At 40.9% G+C, this 23,420-nt stretch overlaps 2 protein-coding genes across 3 annotated transcripts in view; both read left to right on the top strand.

Moving 5' to 3' along the window:
* Positions 1-5,970, top strand: part of PPP1R42 (protein phosphatase 1 regulatory subunit 42) — a 47,879-nt gene extending 41,909 nt beyond the window's left edge. For both annotated transcript variants that reach the window (XM_040261324.1, XM_040261323.1), the window contains one exon: positions 5,650-5,970. In XM_040261324.1, coding sequence (XP_040117258.1) covers positions 5,650-5,663 — 14 coding nt within the window. In that variant the 3' untranslated portion in view covers positions 5,664-5,970. The remainder of the gene's footprint in view (positions 1-5,649) is intronic.
* A 2,530-nt stretch (positions 5,971-8,500) lies between these two features.
* On the top strand, positions 8,501-16,365 carry TCF24 (transcription factor 24). The gene is made up of 2 exons (XM_040261322.1): positions 8,501-8,890; positions 16,195-16,365. Exons 1-2 carry the CDS (start codon positions 8,501-8,503, stop codon positions 16,306-16,308), a joined length of 504 nt encoding a protein of 167 aa, XP_040117256.1. The 3' UTR covers positions 16,309-16,365.
* Positions 16,366-23,420: the final 7,055 nt, after the last annotated feature.

Below are 23,420 nucleotides of genomic sequence, written 5' to 3'. Positions count from 1 at the left end.
TAGTCACTAAGTTATAATAAATGGCATTAGCAAATTTCATTAAGAAAGTAATCAGAGCCAGTAGATGTACTTTGGAATAGATTTCCTTTTTCCAGAACTGCTTGATGAGGGTCACATGGGTTTGTCATGAGACCCTCTCTGAAGGGTCCAATCAAGGGATGGTGACTCAGCATTCCTTAATGGAGCCCACCTGAGGAAGACCAATGAACAACAATGGTGCTACCCCCATTCCCTGAAGAGTGGCTTAGGCTTGTCGAGAGAGGCCTGAGAGGGAGAGAGTCCTATAAGTCTGGGAAATGCTTTATCTGGGGAGAGGAGATAGGATAAATAAGGAGTCCTAGTTTGGATCTTGCTTCCTCTCCATTCATACACACAAAAAACAGAAGCTGTGTGTGAATTTGCCATACCTGATTATGTCCACTGCCATCAAAACTGTAGCAAGTTTGTTCATAGCACCCCAGAAGTTTCTTAAAGATTTACATAACTCATCGTCAATTCCACAACAGTGTTCTTGGCATTTGGTTTCTTTGCCAAGCATTTTGAAAGGTCTTGCTAGTGTATCATCAAGGTGGAAAAGAAAACAAAAACGGACACAGCCTCAGAGAACAATATTGGTAAATCTGTATGTTGCCACACAGACTGTTAGATCAGTTGTGAGCTGTGGCACGTACTACATATTCTGCCGCCCCAAACAAAGCTCTGGTCACTAGGACTGCACTGACAAATCCTAGTTCCTAACTAGGAACGCTAAACACAAGCTAAATGCATTTTCAACTACCAATACTAAGTACTGTTGAGATAGACTACCCTAAAGAAACCACCAGCATAGAGGGATTCCTGTGAGAAGAATATATTGTCCTGCTTTTGCCACTGTCAGTGAAACTGATTATGTTCAATCCTGATGCATACAAGTATTACATAAACATTTTCATTTTAAATTTTCATTTATTTATGTCTGGCTGTGCTGGGTCTTCATCACTGTGTGGACTTTTCTCTAGTTAAGGAGAATGGGGGCTACTCTCTAGGCGCAGTGTGCGGCCTTCTCACTGTGGTGGCTTCCTTTGTTGTGGAGCACAGGCTCTATAGGGTGCACAAGCTTCAGGAGGTATGGCTCCCAGGCTCTCCAGCACAGGCTCAACAGTTGTGGCACACAGGCTTAGGTGCTCCACGGCAGGTGGGATCCTCCAGGATCAGGGATCAAAGCCATGTCTCCTGCATTGGCAGGTGGATTCTTTACCCCTGAGCCACCAGGGAAGCCCCAACATTTTCTTTTAAAATTTTTATCTCCTCAGGGCACATTTTCACTGAGGGCATGCCAAAACATTGATTTGGTTATCACAAATAACTTAAGTCTTATTAAATGTTAATATCACCTTCAATCAATGGTGACCAAACCTATTATGGAATTTCATTAAGCTCTTGATAATAGACTATTAGGGTGTGCCTCTTGCTAACATTTTACTAATTTAATGTAAGGCTAGGAGACAGTCCATGGAGTCCCAAGAGTAGGATACAATTTAGCAATTACACCACCACCACCACCATGAGACAATGAGAATAAAGTTAGAAGGTTAGTAAAGTATTAAATACACAGCTCTTAAGAACAGATTTTTAATTTCTAAAAAGTTGATTAAACCAACTCCCTCCCTTAATTACTTGAAGGAGGGTTAATGAGCTGGTATCAGCAGGAGAGTCCCCGACAGTCTACATTTAAGATTCAAGGTGGGGAGCCTGATCAGAGGTGGAAAGGAGCTTTAGAGGCTTCTTCGAAAACTCTAGAAGTATAAGCCCCACACTCCTTTAAGGTTTACACACTGAGAGCTGTGCCTGTGTCCTGTGTAGAACACAGTGAAGCAACATCTGTCCAATGACAGGGGAATGTTTTCCACCTCCTTTATAAATGCATGCCGTCTGTGCTCATGTATATTTACATAAGCCTGCCTTCCCTACAGGGAGGAAAAAGTCAGACTCATTGACGTTGCTGTTGACCCCCAAACTGAACTTGATACTATCAATGTACACTTTAATTAAAGATTAGTTCAACACTATTTTTTTTATTTAAAGGCTGATTCTGAACAAATGCCTTCACTGTTCAATTAAAAATAGTATGTGGTATGGAACAAAAAATGTGCAAATTATTGCCTCTTTCTCTGTTTGTCACAGTAAATACTTTCTGACAGATGTTTCCTCTCTTTTCAAGCTGGCTAGGAGGTATTTGAGCCTTAGTAATTTAAAAATAGGCATTAAATACATTTATACATTGTAAATAAGATCCACTGAGAATACAGTACCCACAGCACTGTACAATGAAAAGAGCAAACTGTTACATGATTAACTATCTTTCAAGCCCAAGCAATGTCAATAGAGTCAATCCATCCCTTCTGTTAATGTAAAAATAATAACTTCCTAGCTGGGTTAGAATGCCCTTCGGTTCAGACACCTTTAAGGAATGTGAATCCCTGGAACCTATAATTCATAGGAAATGTTCACTGTGTGTTATTTAACTATTTATAAAATACCTACTAACTTTAGTTAGAAATGAAAGCATTGGGTTTCTTTGAGTTAAAAAGTGATCTTTAAAAACAGTACAAAATAATTTGCTTTTACCACTGTTAAGGCTATGCTATGTTTGAACAGTTGTAACAACAGATCTCCTATGTGCTTCAAGAATTTTTTAAAACTTAGATAATACTTTTAGTCATGAAACTCTGGGATGATATTATATAAACTCATTTGTAAAACTCTAACTACTTTTAATTTTGCCATGTTAAATCCAACCTCAGCCTAACTAACTTTTATATGCAAAATAACTATGCATCAGTAATATAGGTATAATGCTAAGATTTTGGTTTGCAGTTCTCAAAGAACTCTTTTGAAATTAGGAGAACTCCCACCTCCCTAAAAAAAAAAAAAAAGGAAAAAGAAAGTAATAGTAATGAGCAACAAAAGTGTTTTTAAAACAGTCTAAGCTAGCTTTTGTGGTGTCTAGTCTCAACTCTGTCAATGGCTTACTGTATGAACAAGAATTATGTAAGTTATAAGAACTGTACTAGTTATTTTCCATTTTAAAAGGTCTTTTCTGAAAGCTTAGTCTTCATTACCCAAACAAATTATAAAACACAGTAGGACCCTTTGAGATAAGAGTACTATCAACCCCAACTTATACATAGGGAAAATGAGTGTTGGAGAAACCCAGTCAGAGGAGCCCAACGTCACAGGATTGCCAGGAGGCAGAGCTGTGACATGAAACCAGGTCATTGACTCCAAAAGTCAAGTTCTTAATTACACTGCCAGGGGGTCTCAAAAACATTACACTGCCAGGGGGGTCTCAAAAACACCCTAAAGTAAAGGCAGGTAAAATAAGTAAGGGAAGCAGGTGAGAATGTGACTGAGGTAAACTGGAGAGCATGCTGTCCAACTAAAGGCAACTGTAGCTACTTGGCTCCAAAGCACTACAGCCAGACAGGCAAGTTGAACTTGGGAAATCAGATTATCTGCAAGCAAGATATCTAGATTGTGGAATCATCTGATTTTTAAAATGTTGTAAATATTGGATCAATATTTTTTCTTTAAAAATGTCCATTACAGTGGGTAAAAAGAAAAAAAAATCAAGTAATGCTAACAAGGATATGGAGCCACCAGAACTGTCATGCACTACTGGTGGCGATGCAAAAAAAAGTTTAGCCAATTTGGAAAAAAGTTTGACATATTCTTACAAAGTTAAACACACACTCAACATACTCAGCAGTCCCACTCCTAAGTATTTCCCCAGGTGAAATGAAAACATATACTCACACAAAAATCTGAACCCTAATGTTTTTAGTGGCTTACGAAGAATCACCAAAAATTGGGAACAACCCAAAAGCCCCTCAGCAGGGAATGGATAAACAAACTGTGGTACATCCATACAATGGAATACTACTCGGCATTAAAAAGAAATGAGCTAGCAATATATGAAATGACACAGACCTCAGAAGCACTATGCTGAATGGAAGACACCAGACTTAAAAGACTACACAATGTATGATTCCATGACCTACTGGCAAAGGCAAAACTGCAGAGACAGAAAACATGAGTAGTTGCTGAGGACCTAGGGTTGACTACAAAGGGTCAATACAAGGGAATTTTGAGGGGGTGATGAAATGTTGCATATCTTTATTGTGGTAGTAATTACATGACTGTAAATGTTTTATCAAAACTGCTGAACTATATACTCAAAGGACTGTTTAAGTCTGTAAATTATACCTTAATTTACAATGAAGGAAATAGCTGAAAGGTGAAAAAACCACCAACTGTATACAGATAACAAAACAATATATTTTCTTCACTGGTATATGTGATCATTTTACATTATAAAGATAACAAACTATGTGACACATTTTTAAAAAAAATAAGTATGATTTTGAGACCTACATCACACTGGGACTTCCCTGATGGTCCAGTGGCTAAGACTCCAAACTCCCAATGCAGTCTTTGATCCCTGGCAAGGAACTAGAGCTCACACACTGCAACTTAAAGAGTCCGCATGCTGCAAATAAGGATTCTGCATGCCACATCTAAGACCTGATGCAGCCAAATAAATAAATATCTTTTTTAAAGATATTTTATTTCACACTCAGTGAAATAAAATCTATAGCACTCTATAACCAGATTCGGCAAGAATTTCAAAGAAAGATGTATAATGAAAATAGTATTTGGATTGTTAATAGGGATTCAAGTTAATGCTCTTTACTGAGATAAGAGATACAAAAAAAATGTTTTGCAAATAATGAAGATCCCTACAAATAGTAAATAAAATAGTATGGTAAAAAGCACAAGTGTTAAGGTTAGTCTGCCTGGCCTGAATTCTGTCTCTGCCACTTAGTAACTGTGTGACCTTGGACAACTTATTTCAACTGTCTTAGCTTTATTTTCTCAACTATAAGGTCCTCGAAGGGTTTTTGTAAACACTAAATGAGAAAATAAAAGTGCTTTCTGTAAAACACTTAGCACTTAAAAAGATACCTGTTACTAATTTATATAATGTTGAAAATTTGAAGATGTTTATTCTCCATTTCAACTTTAATTGCAAATACTAGAGTCTCATAGGAATTAGGACTAGAGTCATCAGAGGATTCAGAGGCTGCTTAGAGTGGCAGAAGACAAGACAAGGGGGTGGCCTGAGGTGGCGGGTCTTGTTACATCAGTCCTTTCTAACCTGTCGGGCAACTCAGCAGGCAACTGGCCAGTCATTATTAGCAGTGAAGTGCCTGCCCTGTGCCGCACATGCACATTCACCCACAACTCCTAGAGCACCAGAAGACTCTAGCAGTCTAGGCTAAGAGGAGGCTTATGAGATGCCAGGGTGCAAAATATAAGGAGCCCTGAGCACCTAATTTGCCTACCCTAGTCCTGGCCCCTACCTTTGCTCCAATATTGTTATTTCCACACCTCTCCCAACTCACAAATTTTCCATAATCTTCCCTGCCTCAGAGGCACAATCTTTGTTTCTGCTTTCTTTAAAGCCTGAGAAGATTCAGTTTAGTAACTAATCATTAGCCTTCACTGTTGTTAATGTGTCCTAGATTATATACGTTTCCTACCTGTTTTGGATAACTTTCAGTTTTGAAATAATTTAAATGCTGTTTTTTTTTCTCTCTGTCAATACAGAACTCTCTCTTTGAAGGCATCTGAAAGCTTGCTGACAAAAAGTGATGTACGTGAACCTCACCTTCTTCATAATTTGAAAGTAAATTTGTAAAGCAGTAAATTCAACCTCAGTGATCTGAAACGTTTCATTCTTTACTTTTATAGCACTAGGTGACTCATCTTTTGTGGTTTGTAGCTTTACAGTCTCTCATTATATAAGAAAAACCTTTGCAATTCCCGTTTGATTTGCTTCTTTAGAGAATCTGAAACAGTCCTTTACAATTGCTTTATTCCTCATTACATACAATTTTCTGGGAAAATAAAGATGCGCTTTCTCATTCATCAACAGTAATCGTTTTCTGAACTCATGGTATTTTGGTGTGCTTCTTTATCTTAAAGTGTAAATCTGACTACATTTATCGAATGGGAATTGAGATGAAAACCTGAGGATTACTCTGAGTTACTAATAAAGTGTGTGGAACTTTATACTCAAATGAAGTTCAGTTCAGTTCAGTTCAGTCGCTCGGTTGTGTCCGACTCTTTGCTCCCCATGAATCGCAGCACGCCAGGCCTCCCTGTCCACCACCATCTCCCGGAGTCCACTCAGACTCACTCCATCGAGTCTGAAGTGCCACCATTACTATGTCCTAGGTTTGTTGTTTAGTCGCTAAGTCGTGTTTGACTCTTTTGCGACCCCAAGGACTATAGCCTGCCAGGCTCTTCTGGCCAAGGGGATTCTCCAGGCAAATATACTAGAGTGGGTTGCCAGTTCTTCCAAGGTATCTTCCTGACCCAAGGATCAAACTGGTGGGATTGACAGGTGGATTCTTTACCAGGAAAGCCCTGCACTTGTTGGCAGCTCCAATTTTTAAATATATGATAAAGGATGAAATTATGTCACATGTACAAGAACGGTTTCATTAAGGATACTTTAAATTCGATATTCTGTCTCGACCCCCAAAGAAGATTGACGCAAGAACTGTTTTCAAGGATGCATTAATCCCATTGCTGGGAAATACTGGGCGCCTGCTCAGACTTCACCTGTGAAGGCGATGGTTCCAAACGAGCGGAAGCCACACCAGGTCGGGGGCGTCCAGAGCCCGGGCTTTCCCGGGCAGCGCCCCCTTTTCTCAAGGAGCCTGGACGCGGCCGCCATCCCCGCTCCCCAGGAGCCACAAGGGTACAACACCTCGGGCGAGCTCCCCACAGGGAAACTCCCAAATCCGTTCCAACTACGGAAACAAAGGGGGGCCCCGGGGGGATGGGACGATGGAGGCGCCGGCCTCGGGAAGAAGCGATTGCGACTGGGGGAACTAAAAGTACCACAGACCGTGGGCACGCTCGAACTCAGTGCAGTTTACCTCCGGGCGGCTCAATACACTGGTCGCGGAGTCCCGAGGCGGCGGGACTACGCTTCAAGCGGTCAAGACGGCAGGAGACGTTGACCTTGTAGTGGAGCAAACGGTGAGCACGTCGAGGAGGCATACGCCACGCTTCCTCACCTAAAGTTAAGGCGCGTTCCACAGAACGGCCACCTTCGCGCCTCGGCCCGGCGCGGGTCTGGAAGGCGCCCGGGGCTCAGCCTGAGCCCGAAGCGGAAGGTTCACGGCGAGACAATGTAACTCGCGAGGCCGCGCTGCGGTGCTTAGAGCCCAAGCCGCGACTCCGGCCCCACCGGAGCGCTTGACGTACCGCACTCGGGGCCCGACCTGGGGGAGAACCTGAACGCGGGGGGCGTGGCCAGCAAGACGCCCCGCCCCTATGGCCCCGCCCCGCCGGACGGTTTGATTAATGAGTCTCCCGAAGCAGAGAGGCTCCGGGAGCACGCAGCCCCACAGCACAGCACCACAGGTGCCAGAGGACGTCGGCGGGTCCTGCCGTCGTGATCCCGGCGCCTAGCTTGGCCCACAAGCGGTCTTCGCCTCGCAGGAGCCCGCATAAAAGGCGCACCCTATCCGCTGGACGAAGATGGAGTGACCGGCGCGGTCCAGGCCACGCAGACCAGGCTAGACGCTTCTCTTCCCGCGCAGCAGAGCGGAACCCCGCACAGCCCCTCCAGGAAAGGTGAGGACCCGGGTCCGACCCCTGCCGCGCAGTTCCCGGACTTGGACGGGTGGCGGGTGCTTTAGTCTGAGGTGACGCCACAGGTCCCTCACTCTGGCAGAAACCGCCCCGGGCTCCTGCTGTCGCCCCTGGGGACCCCGAGCCTCCGGAACGCGTAATGCGAGGGCGGCCGGCGCGGGCACCGCGGGCCGCGGCGTGCTCTACGAGTTGACCCCCTCCATCTTTCCCGCGGGATGGGCAGGTTAATAATCCAGACGCGCGAACAAGTTCTGAACCTGAAATCTGCCTTCCCCCAGTATCGTAGCCTTCTTGACGAAATTGTTGGTGGAAAGTAAAGCTGGTTGGGCTTCCCTGGTGGCTCAGACGGTAAAGAATACGCCTGCAGTGCGGAGACGGGTTCGATTCCTGAGTCAAGAAGATTTCCCTGGAGAAGGAAATGGCAACCCACTCCAGTATTCTTGCCTGGAGAATCCCATGGACAGAGGAACCTGGTTGTCTACAGTCCATGGGGTCGCGAAGAGTCGATCACGACTGAGCGACTAAGCACAGCACACAAGGCTGTTTGGTACCGGGGCCCTCCTGAGCCTTCTAACCAGTCTAGGAATCCTCAGGCCCCACCACTCTCCCCAGACGCCGGGAGGCAAAAGTGCCCCAATCAGAAGGTGCTCAACTCTGAGATGGCCCGGAGCCACATCAGATGGTGGGGCAGGGCGCGCAGGGGGAGCGAGAGGGCTGCGCTCCCATCCGGGCTAAGCTCGACCAGCGCCCCGGCCTCACCGCGCCTTCGATCCTTTGCAGGGAAACCGCTATGGACCGCGGCGGCCCCGCAGGCAGCCCCGTGATCTCCAGCAGCGAGCTCGCGCCCCCGGTAGCCGCAGCCCGAGACTTGAGCCCCGGACGGACCGGGCCGGGACCCTCGGGCCCAGGCGGCGGCGCGCGCTCGGGAGGCGGGCGGCCGGCGGCCGCGAACGCGGCGCGGGAGCGCAGCCGCGTGCAGACTCTGCGGCACGCCTTCCTGGAGCTGCAGCGCACGCTGCCGTCGGTGCCGCCGGACACAAAGCTGTCCAAGCTGGACGTGCTGCTGCTGGCCACCACCTATATTGCGCACCTCACCCGCAGCCTGCAGGACGACGCCGAGGCGCCGGCGGACCCAGGACTGGGCGCCCTTCGCGGGGATGGTTACCTACACCCGGTCAAGGTAGGCGGGCAGGGCACTGAGGAGCCGGGCCCGGGAGCAAGCCACCATGACCTGCCGAGTCTGACACTGCTTGGGCAGATCTCACCGCTCCTTCCGGGTGAGACAGGGGACAGACCCGGAGAGCGATCTTCGCCTGCCAAGTCACCGGCAGGGAGGCCCCGCTGCACTAGGATACTCCTTAACTGTTTGCAGGTAGTGGCTTAAACCTGGGGTGGCTTGGGTAGGGGGAGTCTCATGCCCCCTATAGGATGATGGAACCTACAGAATACCTTTCCTAGATGAGAAGTTTTTCGGGGGGTGCCTGGTGGGGTGTTTGGTTGCACATCCTGATAATTTTTAGTTACCAGAGCCTTTGAGGGTTTTAAATTTACATAATTATGTTTCCCCTTGTGATTTTTGTCAGTTTTTTTTAAAGTTTCACGAATTAAATAGGGTGATGGAATTATCTGTTGCTAACTCACCCTAGGAAACCAATGTTGAAATTTTTCTGTAAAATGAGACCGTTCTGCATCCCCCTATGGTAAATTTTCAGTCCATTTTAATGTTAACTATCATAGACTAGGCAACTACCAAGAATGTTAGAAATGTTAGAAAAACTACAATGAGTTTATGTAATTTTCATAATAAATTGGCATGTATTTGTGTTCGGATTAAATACTATATTCAAATTCTTTAATGTACAAAATTAGCCAAGAGAGTTCCTCTTGTATAATATTTTTTACATTACATGTAGATAGTAATGTACAAAATTGGTTGGGGTTTTGTTTAATATGGTTTATATGATTATGATTTATTACCTATATTGCAATATTTAGACTCTCATCATCCTTTGCTCCTAGATCTAATTGTTTTTAAATATTACATCAATCAGGCTTTCTGTTCAAAATGAATCACCTTCCCTATATTTTCTAAAACTAAATATTCAAAATTTTATTCTACTATTACACACAAATATAAAATTAAGACTTGGCCTTAAGTGTATCAGTGTTCAGTAAATTATTGAATAATCATTATTGAAATGAGGGTAAAATACATCCTCTAATATTGACTGAACTTAAAATTCTGTGGTAAGCTTTTAACAAAATTTACTTTGCAAATGTAATCAACATGATGATATTCAAACTAGTTCAAATATTAAGTGTAAATATTTGAAGTATTATTTATTCATAATTATGATAGCCTATCCCATTCATGTGTTATATAACCTCAGCTGGAAACTTATTCATTACTAATTAAGGGGTTTTGTATATAACCAAGAGATGTTATTAATCTATTAATATTAGATTAATATTAGGTACCTCAGATTGCTATTCAAATGTATCATTTATATTAGATTTCTTTTGACTTGACATTATACTCTAACAAAGTTTATTTCAACATTAAGTAGGCTTAATACAAAAGGCATCTGTTAAATGCCTCTTTGTGGGAGAGAGAACTCATATGAGAAATCCCGTTGTTTTGCACTTTTGTTTCTTGCAGTGCTTTTTTGAATGAGTAACGTTAAAACCATAATTTTCATAAATGCTAAAACCATAAATTTCATGTAACAATAAGCTTAACAAGAGTTTCTTTTTGCCTTAATTCCCATACCAAATGTTTTTGTAGTCTTATAACTCTTTAAAGAAAAATTATATCTCATTTGTCCTCTGAATCAATTATTTTGATTTTAAGAGACAATTATAGGGATAATGAAAGATGGCCAAAGATTACCTCTTAAAACAAAATTGGGGGACTTCCCTGGTAGTCCAATGGCTAAGCCTCTGTGCTCTCAATGCCTGCATGCCAGGATTCTATTCCTGGTCAGGGAACTAGACCCACATGCTATAGCTAAAGATCCTGCATGCTGGCAAGGAAGATCAGAGATCCCAGATGCCACAACTAAGACCTGGGCACATAAATAAATAAAAATAAATATTAAAAAATGAAATTGATGGTGGTTGAACAAATTACTAGTCTATTTTAAAATTATTTACTGAGTGCCTTCTATGTGCAAAGCACTGGTAAGAGAGTGAATACAATTAAGGGTAAGACTCAATCCTTGCCCTAAATGAACATATAATGGAGAAAAAGACAGAAATACAATGACAGTATTATAAGATACAGGCTTCCCCAGTGCTGCTGCTGCTGCTAAGTCGCTACAGTCGTGTCTGACTCTGTGCGACCCCATAGACTGCAGCCCACCAGGCTCCCCTGTCCCTAGGATTCTCCAGACAAGAACACTGGAGTGGGTTGCCGTTTCCTTCTCCAATACATGAAAGTGAAAGTGAAGTCGCTCAATCGTGTCTGACTCTCAGCGACCCCATGGACTGCAGCCTACCAGGCTCATCCGTCCATGGGATTTTCCAGGCAAGAGTACTGGACTGGGTTGCCGTTGCCCTCTCCGCTTCCCCAGTGGCTAAGCGGTAAAGAATCTGCCTGCCAATGCAGGAGATGCGCAGGTTCATTCCCCACATTGGGAAGATCCCCTTGCGGAGGAAGTGGCAACCCACTCCAGTATTCTTGCCTGGAGAATCCCGTGGACAGAGAAGCCTGGTGGGCTATAGTCCATGGAGTCGCAGAAGAGTCAGACTTAGCGACTGAACAATAACAATTTTAAGAGAGAACGCTGTACGTGCCATAAGAGACTGTAACCCCGTGCTGTGGCGATGCAGAGGAAAGAGATTCTGTGTACATAACTGAAAAAAGTTTGTGACACTTTATTTTACAAATATTACCAAAAAGCTTAAATATTAAGTCTGTTGTTGGTTAATGCCAAAGAAATATTCTGATTATTTGTACTTTTTAATCTACAAAAGGTACTGTAACCTTTAGTTAAAGAGTGTTCCAAAATGACTATTTTTCTGTCTTACAACATAGTATTACTGGGCCTTACTTTGATGATCAAAGATCCATTAACAAATATTTCAAGGCCATAATTTTGAATCATCAAAATAATCATCTTATTATCAGTATTGGAGATTTGGCATTGTTAGCGTTGTTGGGAATTTACAGTAAGAGTACCCCAAGGGACTTGCCCATTGGTCCAGTGGTTAATGTTCTGTGCCTTCCAATGCAGGGGGCTGGGGTTCCATCCCTGGTCAGGGAACCAGATCCTGAATAACGTAAGAACCTGCATGCCAAAACTAAGACCCGGCACAGCCAAATAAATTTTAAAAAAGGAAGCTCTCCTGAGAATCTTAAAAAAAAAAAAAAAAAGAATACCTCAAATGAAACTGGAAGGTTTAAGAGACTGAGATCCCAGAGGATAGGCTAAAACAACACTTTATATGCGTTTGGGATGTGAACAGTTCTGATCAGCACCAGCATCCGAAAGAGCAGAACTCCAAGAGAACAGGGCTGTATTTCAGATACTTACATTGTAAGAAAAGCACAGTTGGCCTTATTAATTGCATTACCCCTGGAGAATCATTGTTGATAACAGATAAACAGTAGTTTTAAAAAAATAAATTTTGTTACTTTGTTTTGTTATTTTGGAATCATTTAACTCCAAAAATCAAGAATATATATTTTTAAAGTCTTTTGTTTCCGGTTTAGTTCTGGTTAATTGTATGAGTGCATTAGATTGTTCTAAGCTAAGAAACTACATAATTTTAAATATGCCTTTTTAGGTAAAGTAGAAAGTCAGGATTGTGTTAATCTACACAATGCTAAAACAGACCATTGAGAAGTGAAATGTAAATTAGTCACCTGGTTTTTTTGGCATGATGCTGCCATGCAACCTAACCAATATTTTATTTATATGTTTATTTCTGACTCCTAAAACTATTTGTGTGTCTACATTAAATTCATTAAAAAAAATTTTAGTAGCCTTTTTGAAAATCCAGGGACACAAAGTTATTAAAAAGGGAACTTTACCAAGTCCATGAAATATCAGGCAAAAATCCAGGTTTGTTTCATAAATTACATATAAATTACTTATGTAGTGTGTGTGCTCAGTTACTCAGTGGTGTCTGACTCTTGGCAGCCCCACTGACTGTAGCTCACCAGGCTTCTCTGTCCATGGAATTTTCCAGGCAAGAATACTGGAGTGGGGTGCCATTTCCTGCTCTAGGGGATCTTCCCTACCCAGGGATCAAACCCTCATGTCTTGCATTGGCAAGACAATTCTTTACCCAGATTCTTTACCTCTGGGCCACCTGGGAAGGCCACTTACCTACTAGCAAGGCTGTAGAGCAGATGCCTTCATTGGTCCACTCTTGGTTGCATGCTTTAGAGTGATTCTCAATACAGTGAAACCCAGGTAACACATAGAACTAACAGGGAGCATTCAATAATACTTTTATTTATTTTTTGATGTGTTTTAATTCACATTCTCAAATTATTATTATCTACATCTATTATCTATATTCTCAAGTATAGAATTCTCAAATTATATTTGAGGTTTGAGCATGAAATTGTTATACTCATAAAAATGTGGCAGTAGTGTAAAAGATTGAAAAGTGCAGATTTAGGGACTTCCCTGGTGGTCCAGTGGCCAATACTGCATGCTCCCAATACAAGGGGCCAGGGATTGATCCCTGGTCAAGGAACCAGATCCCCACATACTGCAACCTAAGAGTTCACCTTCCACAACTAAAAGACCCTGCATGCTGCAAGTAAAGATCTTGCATGCCTCAACAAAGTTTGAAGATCCCACATGCTGCCACTAAGATCTGGCATATCAAAATTAATTAAGTTTTTTAAAAATAAAGAAAAGCACTTGTTTATGATATGCCTGAAAATCTGCACTTCAAATTGACGATCTATGCCCTATACTATTTGCTGGATGTGGTAGTCAGCTCAGACTGTGATAATAAAATACCATAGATGGGTAGATGAAACAACAGAAATTTATTTTCTCACAGTTCAGGAGGCTGGAAAATTCAAGATCATGGTGTCCGACTCACTTCCTAGCAAGAGCTCTCTTCCTGTCTTGCATTTGGCCAACTTCACTCTTTCTCAAAGAAGGGGAGCTCTACCTCTCCTTAAAAGGCCACTAATCCTATCATGAGGGACCCACCCTCATGACCTCATCTAACCATAATTACCTCTCCAAATTATCATCACACTGGGGGTTAGAGCATTAACAGGTAAGTTTTGGGGGAACACAAATGTTCACTCCATAACACCATGACACTGGATTCTTCAGTATAATGCAGGTCTTAACTCTGGTCTAACAATGCCAAATCCAGACATATCAAAAAATCCCAGGCAAATTTCTAAAACACTTCACAATCCCAACTGGTCAAGGGAATCCCAGGAATAGGACCAATATGATACATCCAGAGCATACACGAATGCACTTCTATGATTTAAAACAAAACCTGAAATGGATTTGCAAAAATAAATAACAATCAGTCTTATTACTGTATTGAATATAAAATACAAGTTTGTTTATATTAAGATTATATAGGAGTGGAACATTTTAAATTCCAAGTAACGCAGATGTTGTATTTAATCTGTGTTGAAGTTCTGCTAGATTCTGAGCAGAATAATCTGACTTTAGGACTCTGAAATGATCTAAACCACATTGGAGCAAGTTCAGTTATCACATCTGGAGGCATAAAACTCGTATGCTTACTTATTATTCCTTATGCTACGTTTTACATCTGGAATCCCAGTTGAGGTGACAGTCCCTGTATTTGGAAGGCTTATAAGGCAGGCTTATATTATTCCAGATAAGAATTGGCTCTACCTTATACTTTTCTGAAGAGGTCCAGTCTGATTTAATTGGTCTGGAGTGTGATTTGGCCATTAGTTTTTGGGTGTTTTTTTAAAGCTCCCATGTGATCCTAATGTGCAACTTGTGTTGAAAAGCCAGAGCTCTCATGAACTTTTAAAAATCTTATTTATTCATTCATTTATTTATTGGCTGTACTGGGTCTTCATTGCTGTACATGGGCTTTCTCTGATTGTGGCAGATGGGGATTACTCTCTGGTTGGGCTTTTCATTGCAGTGGTTCCTCTTGTGGAGCACAGGCTCTAAAGCATGGGCTCAGTTGCCCTACAGCATGTGGAATCTTCCTGGATCAGGGAACCTATGTTCCTTGCATCAGCAGGCAGATTCTTAACCACTGTACCACCAGGGAAGTCCTCTTATGGACTTTGAATTGTTAATAACTGTACCTCTGTTTGAGCACCATGGATTATCTTCCAGGCATTTAAGAACATTCCAAGGACCATCCTTTCCACTGGTGGTCCAGTGGCTAAGACTCTGTGCTCCCAATGCAGGAGGCCCAGGTTTGACCCTTGGTCAGGGAACTAGATCCCACATATCACAACTAAAGATTCTGCATGCCGCAACTCCTGTATGCTACAACAAAAATTGAAGATCCTGTGTGCCACAACTGAAGCATGGCAGAGCCAAATAAATATATTAATCTTAAGTTTTTTTAAAAAAGAACATTTCATGGTGCTGTGTAACCAGCAGTCTGCCCATGAACATTCACTGGTGAAAGTAGCCTGCCGCTCGCACCAGTGTTTACTCTCTGGAGAGTGTGGGACCCCACTGCTGACCTCAAAGAACTGCACTTTAATCTAAAGACTTATCTTTGTATTAAAAAAAAAAAAAAGCAGTGTTTCTCTGATTAGTATTCCAAGGACCTTATACCAAAATTATATGACCCTCCCCTCTAAGAAAAAAAAAGTCCATCCTGAAAGTATTACCTGTGTAGTGTATTTTTTTCATCATCGTCCTGTTTGGAAATTAATTGTATTATTTGAAAGGCTGGCCATTTTAAAGGTGAATTTAGAAAAGTCACAATCAGAATAGAAATGTGATGATGACTGAAGGTTAGAGTGTGTGATGCCAGTCCAAGCAGACATGTAATCTAGATGTTCTAGCTGTGTAACCCCGAACATTCTAATATTTGCAACTTCCGGATATTGCTTTCAGCAGGATAAAATGTTTAGGTAGTTGAATTAGTCACTTTTCATTGTAACCCTTTGTCAAATGTTGATGCATAATACCACATATAACTTTTTAAAACATTTTTAAAGCCAGGGATTTTGTTTTAGGTTGAGTTTAAAGTTAAAATATTGTAGATAGATAAATTTTCCTACATCTAAATATATTTATTCTTCATAATTTTTTGCAGTTCTGGCCCACATGCATGCATTATAATCAGAGTCTGGGTATATTTTTAAGTTTGGTGTTAGCATTAATAAACATTTTTTTGTCATCACTTAGACTTCATAATCACAGTTGTTACTAGCTACATAGTATTGCATTTGCATTGAAGCATTAGGAATTTTTAATATTCTTATTGTACACTGTCTGTCACAGATACTAACTTTTGGATTATTGTTTAAATATTCTTTTTCAGAAATGGCCCATGCGATCAAGATTGTACATTGGTGCTACTGGTCAGTTTCTGAAGCATCCTGTCTCTGGAGAAAAAACAAATCATGACAATATTCCAACAGACTCTCAGCCTTAGGCTTTCCCCTGATGGGAGCTGGTAGAAAGTGATGTTGTTGTTTTTAACTGATATGAAATAACTATATTTATTACATCAGACATAACAAGCATTATTTCTGAAAGTTTTCACGTGAATCCATAGTTGCATATTCTAATTTATCTAATCTAAGTAAATGTGGAATGAAATCCTCAGTCGAATGTAAAAATACACAGCTTGTCCATTCAGTGTGAGAGAGTCATTACTATAACTTGCAGGAGAAACTAATGGGAAAAAAAAAAACCCATAGGACAACAAAGAATTGTGTACATAGCCGAAGAATACATATGTTTTCTGTAGTGTATCTATCACAAGCTCATCTATACAGTCTTCTTGGTTTAAAAAAATAAAAACTGGGTTTGTAAAACACCAGTATTTCATTTTTGTGAAAACCAGCCTGTGCTTAAAATTGGTTTAAGAAGCCATTCCAGCTGGAAGTGCTAGATCATTTACTCAGTTTTAGCTGAATATATGTGAAGACTATTGAGCTATATGGCGACACAGTAACTTCTATAACTGTTTTTCCCTCTTAGAAAACTTGTTTGGAATATTAGAAATGGTTTGCTTCCTAGGACAAGTCTTGGCCACCTTCCTAGAGGATTATTAAATATCTTACTATGTTTCCAAATTATGGAATGCACTGGGCCTCCCTGCAACCCTGTGTGAACAGCAGATGGTTGTCGCTGGGTAGCAGGGTTTGCCACCCTTCCTGCCCCCAGTCACTCCATATCCACCCTACTCTCAGGTCCTGGACTAGGTAAACAGGTTTAGCTGTAGCCCCTAGAGAGAGTGGCATGTTCAGGCCTGTCGGGGGCCTCCAGTGAACCCCTTGACCTTCACAGTCACAGCCTTGGCCAGGTTCCTTCCCTTGTCAGCTGCTGTTCACAGTGAACCTACCCGACCCTTCTGAAACAGAAGTCCTTTCTGACTTGGGACTTCTGGGGCTGATCTGTACCTTGAAGAGGTCTAAGGACACAGAGTGACCATCCTGAGATACAGGATGCTCCGATTTGGACCCACAAGCAGGAAAAGCCCTCTGCTCTGGGTCTCTCCCACTGCCCTGCACATGAAGTATCCAGGGAGCAGCTCTTTTGCCTGCCTGAACCAGTGGTTTCTGGCAGGAGCTTGATGGTCCTAGCTGAGAAGTGGAGATATTTATCAGGGAACACATCGAATCTCAAAACAACAGAGTGTAGTAGAGACACTTGTTTAAAAAAAGTATTAGTCTCTTTTGTCATCTTTGCTGACTTAGATTCCCTTTTATCTCCCTTTCTTATTTTTCTCCTCACTCTTTACTATTTCACTGTCCAGGTGTATAAAGGTCATTCATTTCTTGATAACCCGCAATTTTAAAGTTGCTGGGTTTGGTCCAAATTATTAAATAGAAATGTGTATGAATGGCCTTGGTTGAATTAATATAGCAGCTGAACCACCATTTCATTTCCTCCTCCATTTAACTCCAGCTTTTGGCAGTAAAATGAAATAAAAGACTATTTGAAGGCAAAGTTTATTTGAGGATGATCATGTCTTGGCTCATGTCTGATAGTTTGTAACTTTTATTTTAATGTGAATATACTGGTTGTAATGTGGCCAAAGCATGTCTTTAAAAAGAAAAGGCATATAATAAAATGTCTGCATATTAATGTGTAGCAAAAATGTTTGTATATTTAAATATTTGTGAGTATACTTACCCATTCATATGCCATTGAAAGGAATACAAAATAAAATGAGATGGTTCAGCCATTCATTATTATAAATTATTAGAATAAAAATGTGCTAAAAATAATCTTTGAAGGAATGGAACCAGAACTTCTTTAAAGTTACCTGGGACTGAACTGAAAACACTAAATGTGATAGCAAGAATTTCAGGGAAAAAATGCCGTTTTTAAAGCATTTAGTTGGGGAATAATTATGATTTTTGTTAAATTATCAGAGTTTTCTAAATCCTCCTTCTAAATTATTAGTCATTGTCTTAACAGTATTACTTTTTATTTCTTCTTGTCCAGTTACAAATGTTTTAATGCCAAAGAACTATAGTTCTCTCATAAGCTTTATAACATTTTATTAAATTGCTAAATATGGTAACAGCGTTTGGTAGGTTGGAAAACTTGAGGTGAAATCGCATATTTTCATTCAAAGTTTAAAAGAAGCATGCTGTTTAATTAATGGTGCATGGTCAAGATAAAGGATATTACTAAAATGAAATAAAGCACCAATTTGAAAACTAGTTTAGTCTGTTATATCTATCTCTGCAGTTATTTAACAAATACCTATGGCAACACTTGAAAATCTTTCTAGAAGATAGACACCCACTTGGTATTAGCTTCTTCACCATGCTATCTTTAGTGGAGTATGTAATATGGAGGGGAAGAGGGTATACTGGATCACCATATTATCCCATAATCTGCAAGGGAAATCCTCCCTTAAGTGTTTTCAGTTTACTCACCTCTCTCAGTAATAGTCATATATTTACGATTCCTCTGTAGTGATAATTTGGGTGAATAAGGAAATACCTTTTTAGAAGCATAACCAGTTCTGATAGACCTTTAAAATATTTATTGCTTCTTTTTCTGTTTATAAAAATGCTTACAGTGCAGTTTGTGTGTCAATTATACATCAGTAAAGCTACATTTAAAAGTATATACATACCTGCTTTAAAAAATAATAATGAAAAGGAATGAAGTGGAAAAGTAAAAGTCTCACAGTGGAAGTGGTTGTTTAGAATAGAGTGAAGGTGAAAGTATCTGTTTCACACATTATTTGGTGATAGAAAATACTGGTTTTAGGGACTTCCCTGGTGGTCCAGTGTCCAGGACTCCATGCTCCCAAAGCAGAGGACCTGGGTTTGACCCCTGGTTGGGGGAACTAGATCCCATATGCCATAACTAAGATACAGTGTAGTCAAGTAAATAAATAAAAATAAATATTTTTTAAAACTGTTTTTATATTTTGATAAGGCTTTTTTGATCCAACTACTTCAATCTGCAGAGTTATTGATATCCTAAACAGTAATTTTCTTATCTACTCATGGAGAATTTATTTAAAGTAAGAAAAAGCTGTAAGAAAATAAAATAAATGCTAGTTGTCCTCACTGAAATGCACAGTATTAGTTGAAATTGCTTTTTAGGTTAAATTATTCAATAATTTTTCCTTTTTCCAAAGGGTCTCATTTTATATTCATGAAGGCAGCTAGCCAGTTATTATCAAAAAGAAAGCTTTCAAGCTCTAGTGAGATTTCTTTTTTTGGTTTAGGTTTTTGTGTTTGTTTGGAGGATGGGGGTGAGGGGGTTGGGTTATAGAGGTAATTCTATATATATTTTCCAGCAGTATTTAATCTTTTTCTTCGGTCTATCAATAGTGTATCTTTGGTGTATCAATAGTGCCATTCTGAGGAAATAATCCAATCCAGACCAAACATCTCCACCATGGCTAACATAATTCTATTAGAAATCAACACATGAATTGTATTTGGCATCTTTTAAGACACTTTGCATGCTGGCTGTATATAAAACTGTATTCTTAGCCGTCAGGGGGAAGAAATGATAAGTCAAACAGATTGCTTCTGATCCAAATTCATATGTTAGATACCTTAGAGGGCAGTTTAACCTAAATGCTCTTTCCTAGCTCTGTATAGGGTATTACAAATTATATCAATCATGTATTTTATTTGAAAATTTATAAACTTCGACTCTTCTGGCACTGCAGATTGTCTTAATCTGATGACAAGTTCCTTCTTTTTTTCTTAATCATTGCTGGATAATATGATACCTGATTTTCCAGATTACTTACAACTAATAGCACATTGTCACTGTCTTTCTCCATGTACACACTTTTTATTTTTTAAGTTTTGTTTTTCTTATAACCAAAAAATATACAAAAGCTGGAACTTCCCTAATAGCTTAGCAGCAAAGAATTCATCTGCCAGTGCAGGAGACTCAGGTTCGACCCCGGAGAAGGCAATGGCACCCCACTCCAGTACTCCTGCCTGGAAAATCCTATAGAAGGAGGAGCCTGGTAGGCTGCGGTCCATGGGGTCGCTAAGAGTCAGACACGACTGAAGCGACTTAGCAGCAGCAGCAGCAGGTTAGATCCCCGGGTCAGGAAGATCCTCTGGAGAAGGAAATGGCAAAATAAATTTTTAAAATAATGGTGTATGTGTCATTAAAAATATAGAACAATATTACAAAGATTTCCAACCCTAAATCGATAAAAAAGAGTAAAGCCAAATAAATGGAAAATGTACAAAATCTGACTCCTAAAGAAGCACTAAAGGAGTACTGCTGCTGCTGCTGCTGCTGCTAAGTTGCTTCAGTCGTGTCTGACTTTGTGTGACCCCATAGACGGCAGCCCACCAGGCTCCCCTGTCCCTGGAATTTTCCAGGCAAGAGTACTGGAGTGGGTTGCCATTGCCTTCTCCAATGCATGCAAGTGAAAAGTGAAAGTGAAGTCGCTCAGTCTGACTCTCATCGACCCCATGGACTGCAGCCTACTAGGCTCCTCTGTCCATGGGATTTTCCAGGCAAGAGTACTGCAGTGGGTTGCCATTGCCTTCTCTGAAGGGAGTACTACAAAATTGTATATCTCAAAAAACTGTACTTTTATTTTGCTGCACACTAGTAGATGGCAGTCTTATATGTGGCTATTTTATTGAAAAAAATAAATGCCCCTTAAATCCTGTAGATTTGCTTTCTATAAACTTTGAGTACAGCACAGATGGTACTGCAGCACAGTTGGGAATGAGGGACATTAAATATTCTTGCCCAACTACATAAGCCCGGGAAAAGCTTCCCTTCCTATGTTTACACAAGCCTTAGTTTCAACTCATAAGAGAAGCCAGTTCAGTGAAATATACCTCAATCAGTCAGACTTTCATTATAAATTACACCACGGCACATAGCTGTCAGAAGCTTTTAAATTATAAACTGAAGAATAATCTTAACTATTAGGCTTAAAGATTATGTCAATAGTCATTTCCTGTACACATGAATGTTACTGAAGAAACGCATGCATTCCTGCCCTCTCAGGACCAAGAAGTATGTCCATGGGGAGGTCTGGGGATGAACTTAAATCACTTGTCTCTGTTTTTATGGCCATTAAAAACTGGGGGCCTTTTAAAACAATGTGAGGTCTAAATAAGAACTGATTTTAAACGTTCTTATTTTCAAATAAGTTCTGAAGTCACTTAATTTACAACTTTTAAATGTGTGCGATTATAAGGCACCTAAATGCTTTACATACTTATCTATGTAAGTATGTCATGCATGTCAAAATGTTTAAATTAAGTTTATATTTTTTAAAGGCCCATGCAAAACTGTCCTTACTGTGTGTAGCTCACCTGCACCTCTTGCTGACAGTAAGCCCCTAGACCAGAGCCCTCTTGAAACTGGGCAATAATAGCAAGTGAAAAAAGTGGGGTTCAACAGCAGGGATGTGCTACAGTCCATGAAGTCACAAAGACTCAGGCACAATTCTGCAACTGAATAACAACAACAATGGCAGAGACAGGGGAGTCAAGAGAGGGGAGAGAGGTGAGAAGCAGGAAGCTATTTCCAGATCCTCCTCTCAGAAGGAGGAGGCCTGTTCCAGCCTTGTTCAGTCAGGCTACAGGTGTGATGTTCTGGGACGTACAGGAGAGACTGCCTTGAAATGAACCTGACTTCCAGCTAAGATCAATCCATCACTGCAATAAGCACCAGGCTTAGTGTTTGCCCTCAACAAACTGCCCCTTGCCTTTTCTCCTCTTCACCTCAGCTCACAGTTGATGTGAAATAATAGCTAAGAAGGGCTTCCTGGTAGCTCAGCTGGTAAAGAATCTGCCCGCAATGCAGGAGACCCCGGTTGGATTCCTGGATTGGGAAAATCCCCTGGAGAAGGGACAGGCTACTCACTCCAGATTCTTTGGCTTCCCTGGTGGCTCAGACAGTAAAGAATCTGCCCGCAATGCAGGAGACCTGGGTTCAATCCCTGAGTTGGGAAGATCCCCTGGAGGAGGGCATGGCAATCCACTCCAGTATTCTTGCCTGGAGAATCCCAAGGACAGAGGTGCCTAGCCGGCTACAGTCCATGGGATCACGAACAGTCGGACATGACTGAGTGACTAAGCACAGCACAGCAATAGCTAAGAAAGTACACGTAAGCAGCTCAAAGCAAGTCAGATTTGTCATTTCTGGCTGGTTAGAGGTTAGAAAAAGGGGTAAAGATGATAAGGTGAAGTGTGACACAAAAACCCAAGAAGCTGGACTTCCCCTAGTAGTCCAGTGGCAAAGAATGCACCTGCCAGTGCAGGAGACGTGGGTTCGATCCCTGACCTGGGAAGATCCTACATCCTGTGGGGCAACTAAGCCCACGTGCCACAGCCGCTGAAGCCCAAGTGCTCTAGAGCCTGTGAGCCACAGGAGAAGCTGCTCAGGGAGAAGCCGCGAGGAGCTGCAGCTAGAGAGTAACTCCCGCTTTCGCAACCAGAGGAAGCCGAAGTGCAGCAACAAAGACGCAGCACGGCCAAAAATAAAGAAATAAATTTTTAAATAAATAAATACAAACCAAGAAGCCACAAAAGAAAAGCTCAGTAATTTTGACTATGTAAAATTCATAAAACGAAAGAAAAAACAAGGTAAAAAGACCAAAAAAAAAAAAAAAAAACCTTGGGAAAAAAGCCACAACAAATGTAGCCACACTAGTAATTTCCTTTATATAATGAAGCTCTCTGAATTTAAAAAGACCAGCTACTCAGAAAAATGCCGCAAATGATATGAATAAGAAGTTCATAAAAAGAAACCAAACACCCAGTATCTTTATGAAAAGACACACAAACTCACCTAAGATAAGAAAAGTAAATTTAAAAAGCAATGAAATAAAATATTTCACCTATCTGAATACTATAAACTATCCAATTACAAAATAAGTCCTGGGGATGTAATATACAATATGGTAAATATAGTAATATTTGTATTGTGTATTTGAAAGTTGCTAACACAAGAAAAAAAATTATAATTATGTGAGGTGATAGATGTTAACTAAACTTGTGGGAATCATTTTGATATATATCATTATGTAATGCCTCTTAAACTTATACAGTATTATATGTCAATTATATC

The sequence above is a fragment of the Oryx dammah genome, unplaced genomic scaffold, assembly GCF_014754425.2.
Source record: "Oryx dammah isolate SB20612 unplaced genomic scaffold, SCBI_Odam_1.1 HiC_scaffold_19, whole genome shotgun sequence".
NCBI classification, from domain to species: domain Eukaryota; kingdom Metazoa; phylum Chordata; class Mammalia; order Artiodactyla; family Bovidae; genus Oryx; species Oryx dammah.
This window is presented reverse-complemented; position numbering and strand designations above follow the sequence as displayed.

Excerpts from the sequence above, each read along its gene's own strand:
- TCF24 (XM_040261322.1), top strand. The coding sequence starts at position 8,501 with ATGGACCGCGGCGGCCCCGCAGGCAGCCCCGTGATCTCCAGCAGCGAG. Across the intron at positions 8,891-16,194 it reads GTTACCTACACCCGGTCAAG|AAATGGCCCATGCGATCAAG; the intron begins GTAGGCGGGCAG and ends ATTCTTTTTCAG.